The sequence below is a fragment of the Salvelinus namaycush genome, unplaced genomic scaffold (genome assembly GCF_016432855.1).
Source record: "Salvelinus namaycush isolate Seneca unplaced genomic scaffold, SaNama_1.0 Scaffold301, whole genome shotgun sequence".
Lineage (NCBI taxonomy): Eukaryota > Metazoa > Chordata > Actinopteri > Salmoniformes > Salmonidae > Salvelinus > Salvelinus namaycush.
Window position 1 is genome coordinate 57,575 of NW_024059909.1, and position 20,706 is coordinate 78,280.

General features: G+C 43.2%; 1 protein-coding gene across 1 annotated transcript in view; it reads right to left on the reverse strand.

Annotated features, from left to right (window-relative positions):
* LOC120039812 (piezo-type mechanosensitive ion channel component 2-like) overlaps positions 1-20,706 on the reverse strand; it is a 175,871-nt gene that overhangs the window by 48,966 nt on the left and 106,199 nt on the right. Inside the window, 7 exon segments of the mRNA XM_038985183.1 lie at positions 379-505; positions 5,417-5,523; positions 10,236-10,325; positions 10,521-11,050; positions 14,878-14,967; positions 19,189-19,351; positions 20,273-20,390. Coding sequence (XP_038841111.1) covers positions 379-505; positions 5,417-5,523; positions 10,236-10,325; positions 10,521-11,050; positions 14,878-14,967; positions 19,189-19,351; positions 20,273-20,390 — 1,225 coding nt within the window.

Consider the following 20,706-nt stretch of genomic DNA (forward strand, 5'->3'; position numbering starts at 1 on the left):
CTGCTTCTTTATACCACTGCGTCTGGCTTACCCTTCTGATTAGGCTTGCACAATTCTGCCAACTTTACCAAAATTCACAGGTTTTTCCACAAATCCAGGTTGGAAAACTCTTGGACTCAGGATGGAATAAGCAGAAAATCGAGAAATCCTCCAAACGGGGTTTCTGGAAAACCTGGTCGTTTTGGGAAAGTTACCAAACTTTTACAACACTACTCCTGATTAACTTACCTTCCTTCTTGTGTTTGTCTCTCGGTCTACCTCTTTCAGAACTTGTGTTTGTCTCTCGGTCTACCTCTTCCAGAACGTGTGTTTATCTCTCTTGGTCTACCTCTTTCAGAACTTGTGTTTGTCTCTCGGTCTACCTCTTCCAGAACCCACACTCACCATCCATCTTGTCCTTTTTGTGTTTGTCTCTCTTGGTGTACCTCTTCCAGAACTTGTGCTTCTCTTTGCTTCGTTTCTTCATGGCCGTCTTGGAGTTTGTTATCCAGACATGGTAGACAAACTGGGACAGTACAGTACAGGAAGCACAATGTTATAGAGTTTGAACATAAAGACAAGGATCCTAATTTGAGATGTGTATGCTTAACCTGTTTGGGCTGCAGGGGCAGTATTGAGTAGCCGGATAAAAGGTGCCCATTTCAAACGGCCTCGTACTCAATTCTTGCTCGTACAATATGCATATTATTATTACTATTGGATAGAAAACACCCTCTAGTTTCTAAAACCGTTTGAATTATATCTGTGAGTAAAACAGAACTCATTTGGCAGCAAACTTCCTGACAGGAAGTGGAAAATCTGAAATCGATGCTGTGTTCTAGGGCCTGCCTATAAATGCCCTTCATATATATCAGTATACATGCACTTCATACGTCTTCCACTAGATGTCGACAGGCAGTGAGAGAAGAAATGGGGTGAATAACTTGATCTGGGGTCGAATGAAAGCTCTCGGCATGACGTGTCACCAGTTTCCTGTTTTCTGGAGAGCGCGTGAAGGGACCTGGATTTGCCTTCTGATAAGCTGTCATTATGGACGACTAATATCTCCGGCTTTGATTTTATTTGATACATGTGACAATATCATCGTAAAGTATGTTTTTTCAATATAGTTTTATTAGATTATTGAAATTTTTTCGGGACGTTAGGCGTGTTGCGTTGTGTGCCTTTGTTCAGGAAGGAGAGCTTCGCGCTACTTTGCTAGCTTTCCGTGCTAATTGACTGGAGAAGAGGACATTCTAAATCCAAACAACGATTGTTCCCGACAAAGGACCCCTTGTACAACATTCTGATGAAAGATCATCAAAAGTAGGACCCATTTTATGATGTTATTTCATATATCTGTCGAACATGTTGTACTAGTAGTTTGCGGCCAGGTTTTGGGCACGCTCTCGCCATAACGTAAACTGCATGTCGTAATGAAGTTATTTTTAGAATTCTAACACGGCGATTGCATTAAGAACTAGTGTATCTATCATTTCCTATACATGTATTTTTTAGTTATGTTTATGAATAGTTATTTGGTCAGAATATGTGAGTGCCAGAAAAATATCCGGACGTTGTGGGAAAAAGATGCTACGTTAGCACAATGTATAACCACTGATTTCAGCTCTAAATATGCACATTTTCGAACAAAACATAAGTGTATGTATAACCTGATGTTATAGGACTGTCATCTGATGAAGCTTATCAAGGTTAGTCAAAAATTATATATCTTTTGCTGGTTTGTTACGATCGCTAACTTTTGCTGCTGGGGAATGGCTTGTGTTTCTGGCTATTGTGGTAAGCTAATATAATGCTATATTGTGTTTTCGCTGTAAAACACTTAAGAAATCGGAAATATTGGCTGGAATCACAAGATGCCTGTCTTTCATTTGCTGTACACCATGTATTTTTCAGAAATGTTTTATGATGAGTATTTAGGTATTTGACGTTGGTGTCTGTAATTACTCTGGCTGCTTCGGTGCCATTTCTGACGGTAGCTGTGATGGTAGCTGCAATGTAAAACTGATTTATAGCTCAAATATGCACATTTTTCGAACAAAACATAGATTTATTGAATAACATGTTATAAGACTGTCATCTGATGAAGTTGTTTCTTGGTTAGTTTGGTTGGTTCTTGGTTAGTTAGGTTGGTTTTGTGCATGCTACCTGTGCTGTGAAAAATGTCTGTCCTTTTTTGTATTTGGTGGTGAGCTAACATAAATATACGTGGTGTTTTCGCTGTAAAACATTTTAAAAATCGGACATGTTGGCTGGATTCACAAGATGTGTACCTTTCATATGCTGTATTGGACTTGTTAATGTGTGAAAGTTAAATATTTCTAAAAAATATCTTTTGAATTTCGCGCCCTGCACTTGAGCTGGCTGTTGTCATAAGTGTACCGACGTCGGGCTTGCAGCCATAAGAAGTTAACTCCAACTATCTGTTGATGCTGACTGAAGATTTGTGCGAAAACTTGAGAAACACACACTGATATCAAGTTAGGAGTCAATCCAATCAAAGGGGTGATTCAGAGGGGTTAGGTTAAATGGGGAAGACCTGCTGAGGACACAGGATACAGTCTACACATGCTGAGGATACAGGATACAGGATACACATGCTGAGGATACAGGATACAGTCTACACATTCTGAGGATACAGGATACAGTCTACACATGCTGAGGATACAGGATACACAGTCTGAGGATACAGGATACAGTCTACATATGCTGATGATACAGGATACACAGTCTGAGGATACAGGATACAGTATACACATGCTGAGGATACAGGATACAGTCTACACATGCTGAGGATACAGGATACAGTCTACACATGCTGAGGATACAGGATACACAGTCTGAGGATACAGGATACAGTCTACACATGCTGATGATACAGGATACACAGGCTGAGGATACAGGATACAGTCTACACATGCTGAGGATACAGGCAACACAGGCTGAGGATACAGGATACACAGGCTGAGGATACAGGATACAGTCTACACATGCTGAGGATACAGGCAACACAGGCTGAGGATACAGGATACAGTCTACACATGCTGAGGATACAGGCAACAGTCTGCACATGCTGAGGATACAGGATACAGTCTACACATGCTGAGGATACAGGATACAGTCTACACATGCTGAGGATACAGGATACAGTCTACACATGCTGAGGATACAGGATACACAGGCTGAGGATACAGGATACAGTCTACACATGCTGAGGATACAGTCTACACTTATTGAGGATACAGTCTACACATGCTGAGGATACAGGACACAGTCTATACATGCTGAGGATACAGGATACAGTCTACACATGCTGAGGATACAGGAAACAGTCTACACATGCTGAGGATACAGGAAACAGTCTACACATGCTGAGGATACAGGATACAGTCTACACATGCTGAGGATACAGGAAACAGTCTACACATGCTGAGGATACAGGAAACAGTCTACACATGCTGAGGATACAGGGAACAGTCTACACATGCTGAGGATACAGGGAACAGTCTACACATGCTGAGGATACAGGAAACAGTCTACACATGCTGAGGATACAGGAAACAGTCTACACATGTTGAGGATACAGGAAACAGTTTACACAGGCTGAGGATACAGGATACAGTATACACAGGCTGAGGATACAGGAAACAGTCTACATATAATGATGATACAGGATACACAGGCTGAGGATACAGGATACAGTCTACACATAATGATGATACAGGATACACATGCTGAGGATACAGGATACAGTCTACACATAATGATGATACAGGATACACATGCTGAGGATACAGTATACACAGCCTGAGGACACATGATACAGTCTACACATGCTGAGGATACAGGATACACAGGCCGAGGATACAGGATACAGTCTACACATGCTGAGGATACAGGATACACAGGCCGAGGATACAGGATACAGTCTACACAGGCTGAGGATACAGGATACACAGGCTGAGGATACAGGATACAGTCTACACATGCTGAGGATACAGGATACACAGGCTGAGGATACAAGATACAGTCTACACAGGCTGAGGATACAGGATACAGTCTACACAGGCTGAGGATACAGGATACAGTCTACACAGGCTGAGGATACAGGAAACAGTCTACAGATGCTGAGGATACAGGATACACAGGCCGAGGATACAGGATACAGTCTACACATGCTGAGGATACAGGATACACAGGCTGAGGATACAATATACAGTCTACACAGGCTGAGGATACAGAATACAGTCTACACATGCTGAGGATACAGTATACAGTCTACACATGCTGTGGATACAGTCTACACAGGCTGAGGATACAGGATACAGTCTACACAGGTTGAGGATACAGTCTACACATGCTGAGGATACAGGATACACAGGCCGAGGATACAGGATACAGTCTACACATGCTGAGGATACAGGATACACAGGCTGAGGATACAAGATACAGTCTACACAGGCTGTGGATACAGGATACACAGGCGGAGGATACAGTCTACACATGCTGAGGATACAGGATACAGTCTACACATGCTGAGGATACAGGAAACAGTCTACACAGGCTGAGGATACAGGATACAGTCTACACAGGCTGAGGATACAGGATACAGTCTACACAGGCGGAGGATACACTATACAGTCTACACATGCTGAGGATACAGGATATACAGGCGGAGGATACAGGATACACAGCCTGAGGACACAGGATACAGTCTACACATGCTGAGGATACAGGATACACATGCTGATGATACAGGATACACAGCCTGAGGATACAGGATACAGTCTATACAGGCTGAGGATACAGTCTACACAGACTGAGGATACAGGAAACAGTCTATACATGCTGAGGATACAGGATACAGTCTACACAGGCTGAGGATACAGGATACAGTCTACACAGGCTGAGGATACAGGATACACAGGCGGAGGATACAGGATACACAGCCTGAGGACACAGGATACAGTCTACACATGCTGAGGATACAGGATACACATGCTGATGATACAGGATACAGTCTACACAGGCTGAGGATACAGGATACAGTCTCACAGGCTACGGTAAGAGGAGATGCTGAATCTATTGTTCTGTACCTTGGCTGCCCTGATTATATACTGAAGGATGGCTTTTGGAAGTTTAATGATAGATCTGGGCAGAGCTATAAGGGCTGAGGCAAACTTCCCAATAGCTTGCTGAAGAGGAGGGACAAAGGGTGGTGGAAGAGTCAGTAGAAAACAGAATCAGATTATATTGAAGAAAGTGTCAGAGCAAAAAGAACAAGGTCTCTACACATTTTCCAACTAGCAACAGATGATCTTATACTAAACGGAACAATAAAGACAATATGATATTTCACATACCAGTAATACCGCTAACTACTTTAGAAACATGTTGGAGTTTTTCTATTCCTCACCTGAAACGCTGACTTCTTGGGAGGCTGTAGGCTCTCTCTTCTCTCCATCTCTTCCTCCTCTTCTTCACTGTCGGTTTCAAATAAGTAATAATCTCCACTTCTCACCACTGAGGAGTAGAGAGCAAGGTGCTGTTAATATTAACTGAAGGAAAGGGCTTGAAAGCGGGTGATGTTTTGGGGTGAAGAGAGTCTGTAAACTAGGTAAATGTGAGGCAGCAGAGGTTGGTTTGATTCAAAAAGCCTACTAGTGGGATGAAGTAAAAAATGTGGGAAAACACACAAAGTTAGACACAGAATAATAGCATTCGTTTGTTTGGTAAGACATGGCACAGGTTTGAGGTGACTTTGGCAGAGACTTTAAAAGTATTGTAATTGGTGAAACGGAATTATGTCCTTGAACAGAAGAGCCACAGTAGGGGAACAGGAGTAAAGGATGCTGGGTAATATGGTGCATTCGGAAAGTATTCAGACCCCTTCCCCTTTTCCACATTTTGTTACGTTACAGCTGTCGTGTCTGTGACTATCATTAAATGTGAAGACTGTTATTTTATCAAATCAATTCTCTATGTGTAATTTAATTATGCGATTAAACTAATCATGTAACTTTAATTAACTAGGAAGTCGGGGCACCACGGAAAAAAATGTGTTTATAGTGTCAATTTCCCGAATATAACTCTTCAGATATTTTATTATCTTATCGATTAGTCATTCTCATTAATGTATTATTACCTCATTAGTTCTCGTTACTGAATGTCACAAACCCTTGGATATCTGCACGAACCCTAGCCTAAATGATGAACCAGCGATATACAAATTAACTTAATAATTTATTTACTAACTAACTAAATAATCTCACAGAATTACATAACAAACCAACAGTAGATATTTGGGTGTCACGACTTCCGAAGTCGGCTCCTCTCCTTGTTCGGGCGGCGTCACCGGCGGTCGACGTCACCTGCTTTCTAGCCATCGCCGCTCCATTTTTCATGTATCCATTTGTTTTGTCTTGTTCCCTGCACACCTGGTTTTCATTTCCCAATCAATCTACATGTATTTATTCCTCTGTCTCCATCGTGTCTTTGTGTGAGATTGTTTGTGTTACGTGTTTGTTGCTGACGCGTCAGACTGGTTTGTTTTTTCCGTGGTATTTCACAAAGATGTTTATTGATAAACATAATTCTTGTGACTGTTTTGCGCATTTTTCACTTTTGCCTCAATAAAGTGTGCGCCTGTTCACAATCTCTGCTCTCCTGCACCTGATTTCGCTACTAGTACGCACACACCTTGACATACTGCATGATACAAAGAAAAAGTCCTTAGCGGCTGAAGCCGATATGATGGCTTGGTAGAGAAGGGAAAGGGGTGGGAAAGACAAAATGGATTCACTACACACAGTCTATAATTATATTAATTGAAATGCTAATCCTTTGCACATGAACGGCCGCTCATTCGAAAATAATTGCAATGTATATATTTACGCCCGTATGTCGTTGTTGTCTTCTCTGTTGGAAACGCGTGTCCGTCTGCTGGAGAGTTCAGTTCATCAGAGAGTCTCTGGGTAGTAAGTCCCAGAAGTCACAATGTCTTTCGTAGTTGTAGCTTTCTCTGCGGCGCCTCTGGATAGTATCTGTTGTAATGGATATGTCAGGCGTACAGATGGTCGTTGCATAGAATAGATGCTTCCGCGGTTGTCGGTATTCTCGTACTAGACTTACGTAATTTCCAGCTGCAGATTAGTAATTATACGTCTAGGATTTGCTATGGTTCTGATCGATAGTCTCAGAGTTTAACCATTTCCAGCCGTGTAGCCAAAACTACACGTTGTATAGTCTAATGTTCTATAGAATTGTAGCCATTACAACGTGGGGACTCCGTCCCGGCGTTCTCTGACTTAATGTACATTTTGTAGGAAGTGGTTTTATACTCTGTGGAAAAAAGGGCGATTCCATGACACCTGATGTAATGTTTGGCCTCCCTGGGGCGTGGCCACTGACTAGTTAAAACATCACATTACATCTTCTCACAAATAGTTTAATATTTACTCATTCATTTTATCCAACATCTAGATGTAAACCTGACAGCTGGGAAATGTACACTTTAAGTTCATCAGAGAGTCTCTGATGATGTGTGTTTCCTGTCCTTCATGAGATCACCAAATGAAACACACTCGTCATGACTGTCCATTAAGTGTCCGCGGACCATTCCCACATTCTCAAAATTAGAAATATTGTTTAATTATTCCAACTTTTGATGTCCAAGGGTCTCTCTGTGTTCTACAGTTTACATTCCAACCTCGAACACTACAGAGCATAGAGGCAGCGTATTTTATGATTGATCATAAAACAGCTGACTTCCCACTCCCCCACCCCCCCTCTACGAGAGAGCACGCTGGAGAGAGGACCCACTGTAACCTGATCCTTCAGATCATCACAGGAGAGTCATGACATTCCCCCTCTAGGAGAGAGAGCATGCTGGAGAGAGGACCCACTGTAACCTGATCCTTCAGATCGTCACAGGAGAGTCATGACATATATAACATATTCTAAAATGGATTGAATAAAAAAAATCCTCATCAATCTACACACATAATGACAAAGCTAAATAAAATTAAAATGTATTAAAAATAAAAACAGATATCTTATTTACATAACTATTTAGACCCTTTGCCATGAGACTCAAAATTGAGCGCAGGTGTACCCTGTTTCCATTGATCATCCTTGAGATGTTTCTACAACTTTACTGAATTGTGTCGAGGCACAGATCTGGGGAAGGGTACCAGAAAACGTCTGCAGCATTGAAGGCCCCCAAGAACACAGTGGCCTCCATCATTCTTAAATGGAAGAAGTTTGGAACCACCAAGACTCTTCCTACAGTTGGCTGCCCGGTCAAACTGAGCAATCGGGGGAGACGGGTCTTGGTCAGGGAGGTGACCAAGAACCCGATGGTCACTCTGACAGAGCTCCAGAGTTCCTCTGTGGAAATAGGAGAACATTCCAGGACAACCATCTGTGCAGCACTCCACCAATCAGGCCTTTATGGTAGAGTGGCCAGACGGAAGCCACTCGTCAGTAAAAGGCACATGACAGCCCACTTGGAGTTTGCCAAAAGGCACCTAAAGGACTCTCAGACCATGAGAAACAAGATTCTCTGGTCTGATGAAACCAAGATTGAACTCTTCGGCCTGAATGTCAAGTGTCATGTCTGAAGGAAACTTTGCACCATCCCTACGGTGAAGCATCGTCATGGCATCATCATGCTGTGGGGATGTTTTTCCTCGGCAGGGACTGGGAGAATAGGCCGAATCGTGGGAAAGATGAACGGAGCAAAGTACAGCGAGAACCTTGATGAAAACCTGCTTCAGAGTGCTCAGGACCTCAGACTGGGGCGAAGATTCACCTTCCAACGGGACAACAAACCTAAGCACACAGCCAAGACACACATCTTCGGGGCAAGTCTCTGAATGTCCTTGAGTGACCGAGCCAGAGCCCGGACTTCAACCTGATCGAACATCACTGGAGAGACCTGAAAATAGCTGTGCAGCGACGCTCCCCATCCAACCTGACAGAGCTTGAGAGGATCTGCAGAGAAGAATGGGAGAACCTCCCCAAATACAGGTGTGCCAAGCTTGTAGCGTCATACCCAAGAAGACTTGAGGCTGTAATCACTGCCAAAGGTGCTTCAACAAAGTACTGAGTAAAGGGTCTGAATACTTATGTAAGTGTGATAATTCAGTTTCAGTTCTAAAAAACAGTTTTTGCTTTATCATTATGGGGTATTGTGATGTCATTATGGGGTATTGTGATGTCATTAAGGGGTATTGTGATGTCATTAAGGGGTATTGTGATGTCATTATGGGGTATTGTGATGTCATTATGGGGTATTGTGATGTCATTATGGGGTATTGTGATGTCATTAAGAGGTGTTGTGATGTCATTATGGGGTATTGTGATGTCATTAAGGGGTATTGTGTGTAGATTGACGAGGAAGAAAAACAGTTCAACCCGTTTTAGAATAAGGATGTAACGTAACAAAATGTGGAAAAAGTCAAGTGGTCTGAATAGTTTCTTGAATATATAAATGGGATGTTTACGGGATAAATAATATAAGGAATGCAACAACAGGGGATGATACAAAAAACAAACAAAAAATCTATTCAATACAGAAACAGGCCACCACAGAGAAGATTTTAGGTACGGATCTGTGACTAGAAGAATATAAAAATATTGAAAAGCTTTTCAGCCTTATTGATTTTATCATTGCGATATTTAAGCCTCGTTTGAATCAGGTGTGCATTATATCGCTCCGTTTTTTTTTCTCTTGTGGTCTGTTGATGATAAGAACTATAACAGAGATACAATCCTTCACCCTCTCTTTCCAGGAAGAGATCAGGGAGATAGATTTGAACTCTGTTTCATACATTATGTCACAACGAGAGATTCCCTACTCTCTCAGTGGAATATTCTAGTCTCTTTAAGGCCCCATTTTATGCACAAATTGATGATTTCAATGCCATTAGATCAGGCATATTGTAGTATTGTCTTATTTCATTTAAGGAAATCAGAACAGTATCCTGCCTGTATATTTCTGATGTTTTGGGGTTCATCAATCAATCAATTAATCAACCAATCAACGAACCAATAAACAAATCGATCAATCAAACAAGGGGCCTTAAATAGAGTCAGAAAAGGACTGGGGTCATGAGGGAATGTTTTCAGGTCGTCTGGAGCCCCAGGTGCAGTATGGAAATCCTCTGTGAGTTCTGGTCAAGGACACAATAGCCAATCGGAGCGTAGAAAAAAAAAGGGAGTGGTCAACCTACTGGAGGCGTGGTCAACCCAAGGCCGCCACCACTGGTTTTTTTTAGTCTTAGATTGTTGTTTTTGTTCTGTCTCTCTCTCTCGCTCTGCTCCTAAAATACAAATAGTTTCACAGGTAGATCAATGCTTCATTCAGAGCTCGTGCAAATGAAACAACTCTTTTTAAAAATAAATATGTAATAAAAAAACATAAGCACCGGTACCACAACATTGTTTACAGTGATTATATCATATAAGTGTATGAAAATCTATTCCAGGGTTTCCTAAACATTCCATGAGAACAACACCGTCATCATCCTCATCCTCGCCCTCACCCTTCTGCTCCTGTGGATGGATGGGGTTCTCTCTGTCTCCTGACTCCTGTGGATGGATGGGGTTCTCTCTGTCTCCTGACTCCTGTGGATGGATGGGGTTCTCTCTGTCTCCTGACTCCTGTGGATGGATGGGGTTCTCTCTGTCTCCTGACTCCTGTGGATGGATGGGGTTCTCTCTGTCTCCTGACTCCTGTGGATGGATGGGGTTCTCTCTGTCTCCTGACTCCTGTGGATGGATGGGGTTCTCTCTGTCTCCTGACTCCTGTGGATGGATGGGGTTCTCTCTGTCTCCTGACTCCTGTGGATGGATGGGGTTCTCTCTGTCTCCTGACTCCTGTGGATGGATGGGGTTCTCTCTGTCTCCTGACTCCTGTGGATGGATGGGGTTCTCTCTGTCTCCTGACTCCTGTGGATGGATGGGGTTCTCTCTGTCTCCTGACTCTTGGCTCAACATTTTATTCCCTCGCTTAAACTTCTCCTGCCGCTGCTTTATACGGTCCATCCTGAGAAATAGAGAGAGAGATAGAGAGAGGGGGGAGATAGAGGTGGGGTGGAGAGTGAGAGAGGGGGGAGATAGAGAGAGTGGGGAGAGAGAGAGAGAGAGGGTGGTGGAGAGAGAGAGAGAGGGGGGAGATAGAGGTGGGGTGGAGAGAGAGAGAGAGAGGGGGGAGAGAGAAAGGGGGGTGGGGTGTAGAGAAGAGAGAGAGGGGGGAGATAGAGATAAAGGGGGGTGAAGAGAGAGGGGGGGAACAGAGTGTGGGGGGAACAGAGTTGTGACAGGGTTGTGACTCAATAGGGGTGAATGACCATAGGAGGGATGACCATAGGGGGGAATGACCATAGGGGGAATGACCATGGGGGGAATGACCATAGGGGGGAATGACCATAGGGGGGGAATGACCATAGGGGGGGAATGACCATAGGGGGGGAATGACCATAGGGGGGGAATGACCATAGGGGGGGAATGACCATAGGGGGGGAATGACCATAGGGGGGGAATGACCATAGGGGGGGAATGACCATAGGGGGGGAATGACCATAGGGGGGGAATGACCATAGGGGGGGAATGACCATAGGGGGGGAATGACCATAGGGGGGGAATGACCATAGGGGGGGAATGACCATAGGGGGGGAATGACCATAGGGGGGGAATGACCATAGGGGGGGAATGACCATAGGGGGGAATGACCATAGGGGGGAATGACCATAGGGGGGAATGACCATAGGGGGGAATGACCATAGGGGGGAATGACCATAGGGGGGAATGACCATAGGGGGGAATGACCATAGGGGGGATGACCATAGGGGGGGTGACCATGGGGGGGTGACCATAGGGGGGAATGACCATAGGGGGGGACAGCATGAGTACTGAATGAAATAAAAACAATACAGAAGTTAATTTAGTACTAATTTAGTACTAATATACATACTATATACTATATATACTAATATACATACTATATACTATATATACTAATATACATAATATACATAATATACATATACATATACGTATACTATACTATATACTATATATTCTAATATACATAATATATATACTATATACTATATATACTAATATACATACTATATATACTATAGACTATATGATATATATATACTATATACCATATATACTAATATACATACTATATATACTATATACTATATATACTAAGATACATACGAAATATACTAATATACATACTATATATACTAATATACATACTATATACTATATATACTAATATACATACTATATCCACTAATATACATACTATATACTATATATACTAATATGCATACTATATACTATATATACTAATATACATACTATATACTATATATACCAATATACATACGATATACTATATATACCAATATACATACGATATACTATATATACTAATATACATACTATATACTATATATACTAATAATCATACTACATACTATATATACTAATATACATACTATATACTATATATACCAATATACATACCATATACTATATATACTAATATACATACTATATACTATATATATTAATATACATACTATATATACTATATATACTAATATACATACTATATATACTATACATACTAATATACATACTATATATACTATATACTACTATACATACTATATATACTATACATACTAATATGCATAATATATATACTATATATACTAATATACATACTATATATACTAATATACATACTATATACTATATATACTATATACTATATATACTAATATACATACTATATATATTATATATACTTATATACATACTAATTATACTATATATACTAATATACATACTATATATAATATATACTATATATACTAATTTACATACTAAATATACTATATACTATATATACTATATATACATACTATATGTACTATATATACTATATACTATATATACTAATATACATACTATATATACTAATATACATCTGAACCACTTCAACAGGAGAAGGCCCGTCCATGTGGGAGCAGCAGGTCAGGGAGAGTTTAGGGTGTACTGCCCGTGTCTGAGTGTTGGAAGTGGGGAGAACAGGTTTGAGTGGGGTCCCTGATGATCTTCTTGGCCTTCCTGCGACACCTGGTGTTGTAGGTATCCTGGAGGGCAGGCGCTGTGCACCCAATGGTGCGTTCGCCTGCACGTAATCACCCTCTGAAGAGCCTTGCGGTCAACCGCGGTAGAGTTTGCTGTACCAGGCTGTGATGCAGTCTGACAGTATGCTCTCGACGGTGCTCCTGTAGAACACTGTGATGCAGCCTGACAGTATGCTCTCGACGGTGCTCCTGTAGAACACTGTGATGCAGTCTGACAGTATGCTCTCGACGGTGCTCCTGTAGAACACTGTGATGCAGCCTGACAGTATGCTCTCGACGGTGCTCCTATAGAACACTGTGATGCAGCCTGACAGTATGCTCTCGATGGTGCTCCTGTAGAACACTGTGATGCAGCCCGACAGTATGCTCTCGACGGTGCTCCTGTAGAACACTGTGATGCAGCCTGACAGTATGCTCTCGACGGTGCTCCTGTAGAACACTGTGATGCAGCCTGACAGTATGCTCTCGACGGTGCTCCTGTAGAACACTGTGATGCAGCCTGACAGTATGCTCTCGACGGTGCTCCTATAGAACACTGTGATGCAGCCTGACAGTATGCTCTCGACGGTGCTCCTATAGAACACTGTGATGCAGCCTGACAGTATGCTCTCGACGGTGCTCCTGTAGAACATTGTGATGCAGCCCGACAGTATGCTCTCGACGGTGCTCCTATAGAACACTGTGATGCAGCCCGACAGTATGCTCTCGATGGTGCTCCTGTAGAACACTGTGAGGGCCCTCAGGGACAGCCCGAATTTCTTCAGCATCCAGAGGTTGAAGAGTCAAAGTCTTGCCTTCTTCACTAAGGTGTCCGTGTGGTTACACCATTTCAGCTTCTCTGAGACGTGGATGCCGAGGAATTTGAAGTTATTGACCCGTGTCCACGGCGGCCCCCGTTGATGAGGATGGTGGCGTGTCCAGCCTGGTTCCTCCTTCCCATGTCCACAATCAGCTCCTTTGTTTTACAGATGTTGAGAGAGAGGTTGTTTTCCTGGCACCACACCGTCGTTGTTGTTGGCGATCAGGCCTACTACTGTCGTGTCGTCAGCTAACTTGACGATGGAGTTAGAACTGTGTGAGGCCACTCGGTCGTGGGTATACACGGAGTACAGGAACGGACTGAGGACACACCCTGGTGGGACCCCCGTGTTGAGAATCAGTGTCGAGGAGGTAATGTTGCCTATGTTCATCACCTGGAGGGGCGGCCTGTCACGAAGTCCAGGACCCAGTTGCATAGGGAGGAGTAGAGACCCAGGGCCGTGAGCTTTCTAATGAGCTAAATTGAGCGCCGAGGCTGTAGTCAATGAACAGCATCCTCACATATGCATTAATCTGGTCCAGGTGGGTGAGGGCAGTGTGAAGTGCAATGGTGGGTGAGGGCAGTGTGAAGTGCAATGGTGGGTGAGGGCAGTGTGAAGTGCAATGGTGGGTGAGGGCAGTGTGAAGTGCAATGGTGGGTGAGGGCAGTGTGAAGTGCAATGGTGGGTGAGGGCAGTGTGAAGTGCAATGGTGGGTGAGGGCAGTGTGAAGTGCAATGGTGATTGCATCGTTCGTGGATCTGTCAGGGCGGTAGGCGAATTGAAGAGGGTCCAGTGTACTTTATATCACATTGCACCAATCCAACTCTGAAAAAGTGTGTGCCTTTAATGGTTATGAATCTCTGCAGCTCTGAATGTACAGAAACACCTGGACTTACTGTCTCTTCAGCTGTTCCATAGACTGCTCCTCTTCCTCCAGTTTGGCTCTGACTGCCTTCACTATAGTGGCCTGGAACAATTCAGCCCCTCTGAAACACACACATACATCATCACATCACAGATACATGATGACATCACAGATACATGATGACATCACACATACATGATGACATCACAGATACATCATCACATCACAGATACATGATGACATCACATATACATGATGACACCACAGATACATGATGACATCACAGATACATGATGACATCACAGACACATGATGACATCACAGTACCACAGCAGGGTGAGAACAGATACATGATGACATCACAGTACTACAGCAGGGTGAGAACAGATACATGATGACATCACAGTACCACAGCAGGGTGAGAACAGATACATGATGACATCACAGTACCACAGCAGGGTGAGAACAGATACATGATGACATCACAGTACCACAGCAGGGTGAGAACAGATACATGATGACATCACAGTACCACAGCAGGGTGAAAACAGATACATGATGACATCACAGTACCACAGCAGGGTGAGAACAGATACATGATGACATCACAGTACCACAGCAGGGTGAGAACAGATACATGATGACATCACAGTACTACAGCAGGGTAAGAACAGATACATGATGACATCACAGTACTACAGCAGGGTAAGAACAGATACATGATGACATCACAGTACTACAGCAGGGTAAGAACAGATACATGATGACATCACAGTACCACAGCAGGGTAAGAACAGATACATGATGACATCACAGTACTACAGCAGGGTAAGAACAGATACATGATGACATCACAGTACTACAGCAGGGTAAGAACAGATACATGATGACATCACAGTACTACAGCAGGGTAAGAACAGATACATGATGACATCACAGTACTACAGCAGGGTAAGAACAGATACATGATGACATCACAGTACTACAGCAGGGTAAGAACAGATACATGATGACATCACAGTACTACAGCAGGGTGATAACAGCTACATGATGACATCAGATACATGATGACATCACAGTACTACAGCAGGGTGAGAACAGATACATGATGACATCACAGTACCACAGCAGGGTGAGAACAGATACATGATGACATCACAGTACCACAGCAGGGTGAGAACAGATACATGATGACATCACAGTACTACAGCAGGGTGAGAACAGATACATGATGACATCACAGTACTACAGCAGGGTGAGAACAGCTACATGATGACATCACAGATACATGATGACATCACAGTACTACAGCAGGGTGAGAACAGATACATGATGACATCACAGTACTACAGCAGGGTGAGAACAGATACATGATGACATCACAGTACCACAGCAGGGTGAGAACAGATACATGATGACATCACAGTACTACAGCAGGGTGAGAACAGATACATGATGACATCACAGTATCACAGCAGGGTAAGAACGAATACATGATGACATCACAGTACTACAGCAGGGTGAGAACAGATACATGATGACATCACAGTACCACAGCAGGGTGAGAACAGATACATGATGACATCACAGTACTACAGCAGGGTGAGAACAGATACATGATGACATCACAGTACTACAGCAGGGTGAGAACAGATACATGATGACATCACAGTACTACAGCAGGGTGAGAACAGATACATGATGACATCACAGTACTACAGCAGGGTGAGAACAGATACATGATGACATCACAGTACTACAGCAGGGTGAGAACAGATACATGATGACATCACAGTACTACAGCAGGGTGAAAACAAATACATGATGACATCACAGATACATGATGACATCACAGTACTACAGCAGGGTGAGAACAGATACATGATGACATCACAGTACCACAGCAGGGTGAGAACAGATACATGATGACATCACAGATACATGATGACATCACAGTACTACAGCAGGGTGAGAACAGATACATGATGACATCACAGTACTACAGCAGGGTGAGAACAGATACATGATGACATCACAGTACTACAGCAGGGTGAGAACAGATACATGATGACATCACAGTACTACAGCAGGGTAAGAACAGATACATGATGACATCACAGTACTACAGCAGGGTAAGAACAGATACATGATGACATCACAGTACTACAGCAGGGTAAGAACAGATACATGATGACATCACAGTACCACAGCAGGGTAAGAACGGATACATGATGACATCACAGTACTACAGCAGGGTGAGAACAGATACATGATGACATCACAGTACTACAGCAGGGTGAGAACAGCTACATGATGACATCACAGTACTACAGCAGGGTGAGAACAGCTACATGATGACATCACAGATACATGATGACATCACAGTACTACAGCAGGGTGAGAACAGATACATGATGACATCACAGTACCACAGCAGGGTGAGAACAGATACATGATGACATCACAGATACATGATGACATCACAGTACTACAGCAGGGTGAGAACAGATACATGATGACATCACAGTACTACAGCAGGGTGAGAACAGATACATGATGACATCACAGTACCACAGCAGGGTGAGAACAGATACATGATGACATCACAGTACTACAGCAGGGTAAGAACAGATACATGATGACATCACAGTACTACAGCAGGGTAAGAACAGATACATGATGACATCACAGTACTACAGCAGGGTAAGAACAGATACATGATGACATCACAGTACCACAGCAGGGTAAGAACAGATACATGATGACATCACAGTACTACAGCAGGGTAAGAACAGATACATGATGACATCACAGTACTACAGCAGGGTAAGAACAGATACATGATGACATCACAGTACTACAGCAGGGTAAGAACAGATACATGATGACATCACAGTACTACAGCAGGGTAAGAACAGATACATGATGACATCACAGTACTACAGCAGGGTGAGAACAGATACATGATGACATCACAGTACTACAGCAGGGTAAGAACAGATACATGATGACATCACAGTACCACAGCAGGGTGAGAACAGCTACATGATGACATCACAGATACATGATGACATCACAGTACTACAGCAGGGTGAGAACAGATACATGATGACATCACAGTACCACAGCAGGGTGAGAACAGATACATGATGACATCACAGTACTACAGCAGGGTGAGAACAGATACATGATGACATCACAGTACTACAGCAGGGTGAGAACAGATACATGATGACATCACAGTACCACAGCAGGGTGAGAACAGATACATGATGACATCACAGTACCACAGCAGGGTGAGAACAGATACATGATGACATCACAGATACATGATGACATCACAGTACCACAGCAGGGTGAGAACAGATACATGATGACATCACAGTACTACAGCAGGGTAAGAACAGATACATGATGACATCACAGTACTACAGCAGGGTGAGAACAGCTACATGATGACATCACAGTACTACAGCAGGGTAAGAACAGATACATGATGACATCACAGTACTACAGCAGGGTGAGAACAGATACATGATGACATCACAGTACCACAGCAGGGTGAGAACAGATACATGATGACATCACAGTACTACAGCAGGGTGAGAACAGATACATGATGACATCACAGTACCACAGCAGGGTGAGAACAGATACATGATGACATCACAGTACTACAGCAGGGTGAGAACAGATACATGATGACATCACAGTATCACAGCAGGGTAAGAACGAATACATGATGACATCACAGTACTACAGCAGGGTGAGAACAGATACATGATGACATCACAGTACCACAGCAGGGTGAGAACAGATACATGATGACATCACAGTACTACAGCAGGGTGAGAACAGATACATGATGACATCACAGTACTACAGCAGGGTGAGAACAGATACATGATGACATCACAGTACTACAGCAGGGTGAGAACAGCTACATGATGACATCACAGTACTACAGCAGGGTGAGAACAGATACATGATGACATCACAGTACCACAGCAGGGTGAGAACAGATACATGATGACATCACAGATACGTGATGACATCACAGTACTACAGCAGGGTGAGAACAGATACATGATGACATCACAGTACCACAGCAGGGTGAGAACAGATACATGATGACATCACAGTACTACAGCAGGGTGAGAACAGATACAAATAGTTAGTTAATGGAGGTAGTTTGGACACAAAGCTTAGGAATTATTAGCTTCATGAAGACACACACACAGTAAGTGTATACCTGGAGGCCAGTATCTGTGAGGCCCTGATGTCAGCCACCACATGTAGGAAGTATTAGCTTCATGAAGACACACACACAGTAAGTGTATACCTGGAGGCCAGTATCTGTGAGGCCCTGATGTCAGCCACCACATGTAGGAAGTAGTAACTCATGAAGACACGTCTCTGCAACAGCAGGAAGGCGAAACAGATACTGTCCCAGATGATCCCAGCCTCGTCGCTGGGCAGATCACACTTCTTACCACCGTCCGCAGCTAGAGACAACACGGACAGACAGACACACATAGAATACACAACCAGCAGACACATGGAGTAGATGGAGGAGACACATGGAGCAGACAGATGGAGAACACAGGTGGAGCAGACAGATGGAGCATATGGAGAGACAGATGGAGCAGACAGATGGAGCAGATGGAGCAGTCAGATGGAGAAGACAGATGGAGAAGACAGATGGAGCAGATGGAGAAGATGAGTGGAGAAGACAGATGGAGCAGATGGAGAAGATGAGTGGAGCAGACAGATGGAGAATATGGAGAAGACAGATGGAGCAGACCAATGGAGCAGACAGATGGAGAAGATGAAGAAGATAGATAGAGAAGACAGATTGAGAAGACATACAGAGCAGACAGATGGAGCAGATGGAGTGACAGATGGAGAAGACAGATGGAGCAGACATGTGGAGCAGACAGATGGAGCAGACAGATGGAGAAGACAGATGGAGCAGATGGAGAAGATGGGTGGAGCAGACAGATGGAGCAGACAGATGGAGCAGATGGAGAGGATAGATTGAGCCGACGGATGGAGAAGACGGAGCAGATGGAGAAGATGGGTGGAGCAGATGGAGAAGATGAAGAAGATAGATAGAGAAGATGGATGGAGAAGACAGATGGAGAAGACAGACAGAGCAGACATATGGAGCAGATGGATGGAGCAGATGGAGAAGAAAGATGGAGAAGATGGATGGAGAAGACAGATGGAGAAGACAGACAGAGAAGACAGATGGAGCAGACAGATGGAGCAGACATATGGAGAAGATGGATGGAGAAGACAGATGTAGAAGACAGATGTAGAAGAAAGATGGAGAAGACAGATGGAGCAGATGGAACACCTTTAGTAACATCATATCTACATTTCATCCCGTTCATAAAACATGGTTTCATTGCTTCATGACTTACGTGTGAAGTCTATGTTGGTGATGACCTTATACTCCTTGATGGTGCAGGCCAGACTGAGAAGCTGGATCAGCCAACAGTTGTTGACCACCAGGACGTTGATGTAGCCACAGGCCAGGATCTGAACACAACACAGAGACGAGGAATCAGAGGCCACATCTCATCTCAAATCACACATATTCCTTTTATAACGCACCGACAGGACGTTGATGTAACCACAGGCCAGGATCTGAACACGGAGACAAGATATCAGATGCCGTATCTCACATCCCCCTATTTACCTTTAAAAAGTGCACTACTTCAGATAAATGGAAGCAAAAAGGCTTTACGTCACATTATGACAAACTACCGGACGGAAGGACATTTTTATATCACCATCTCAGTAGTATGACATTTCTTATGATTTGTGAAGCATCTATGTAGTGCTTATGAAGACT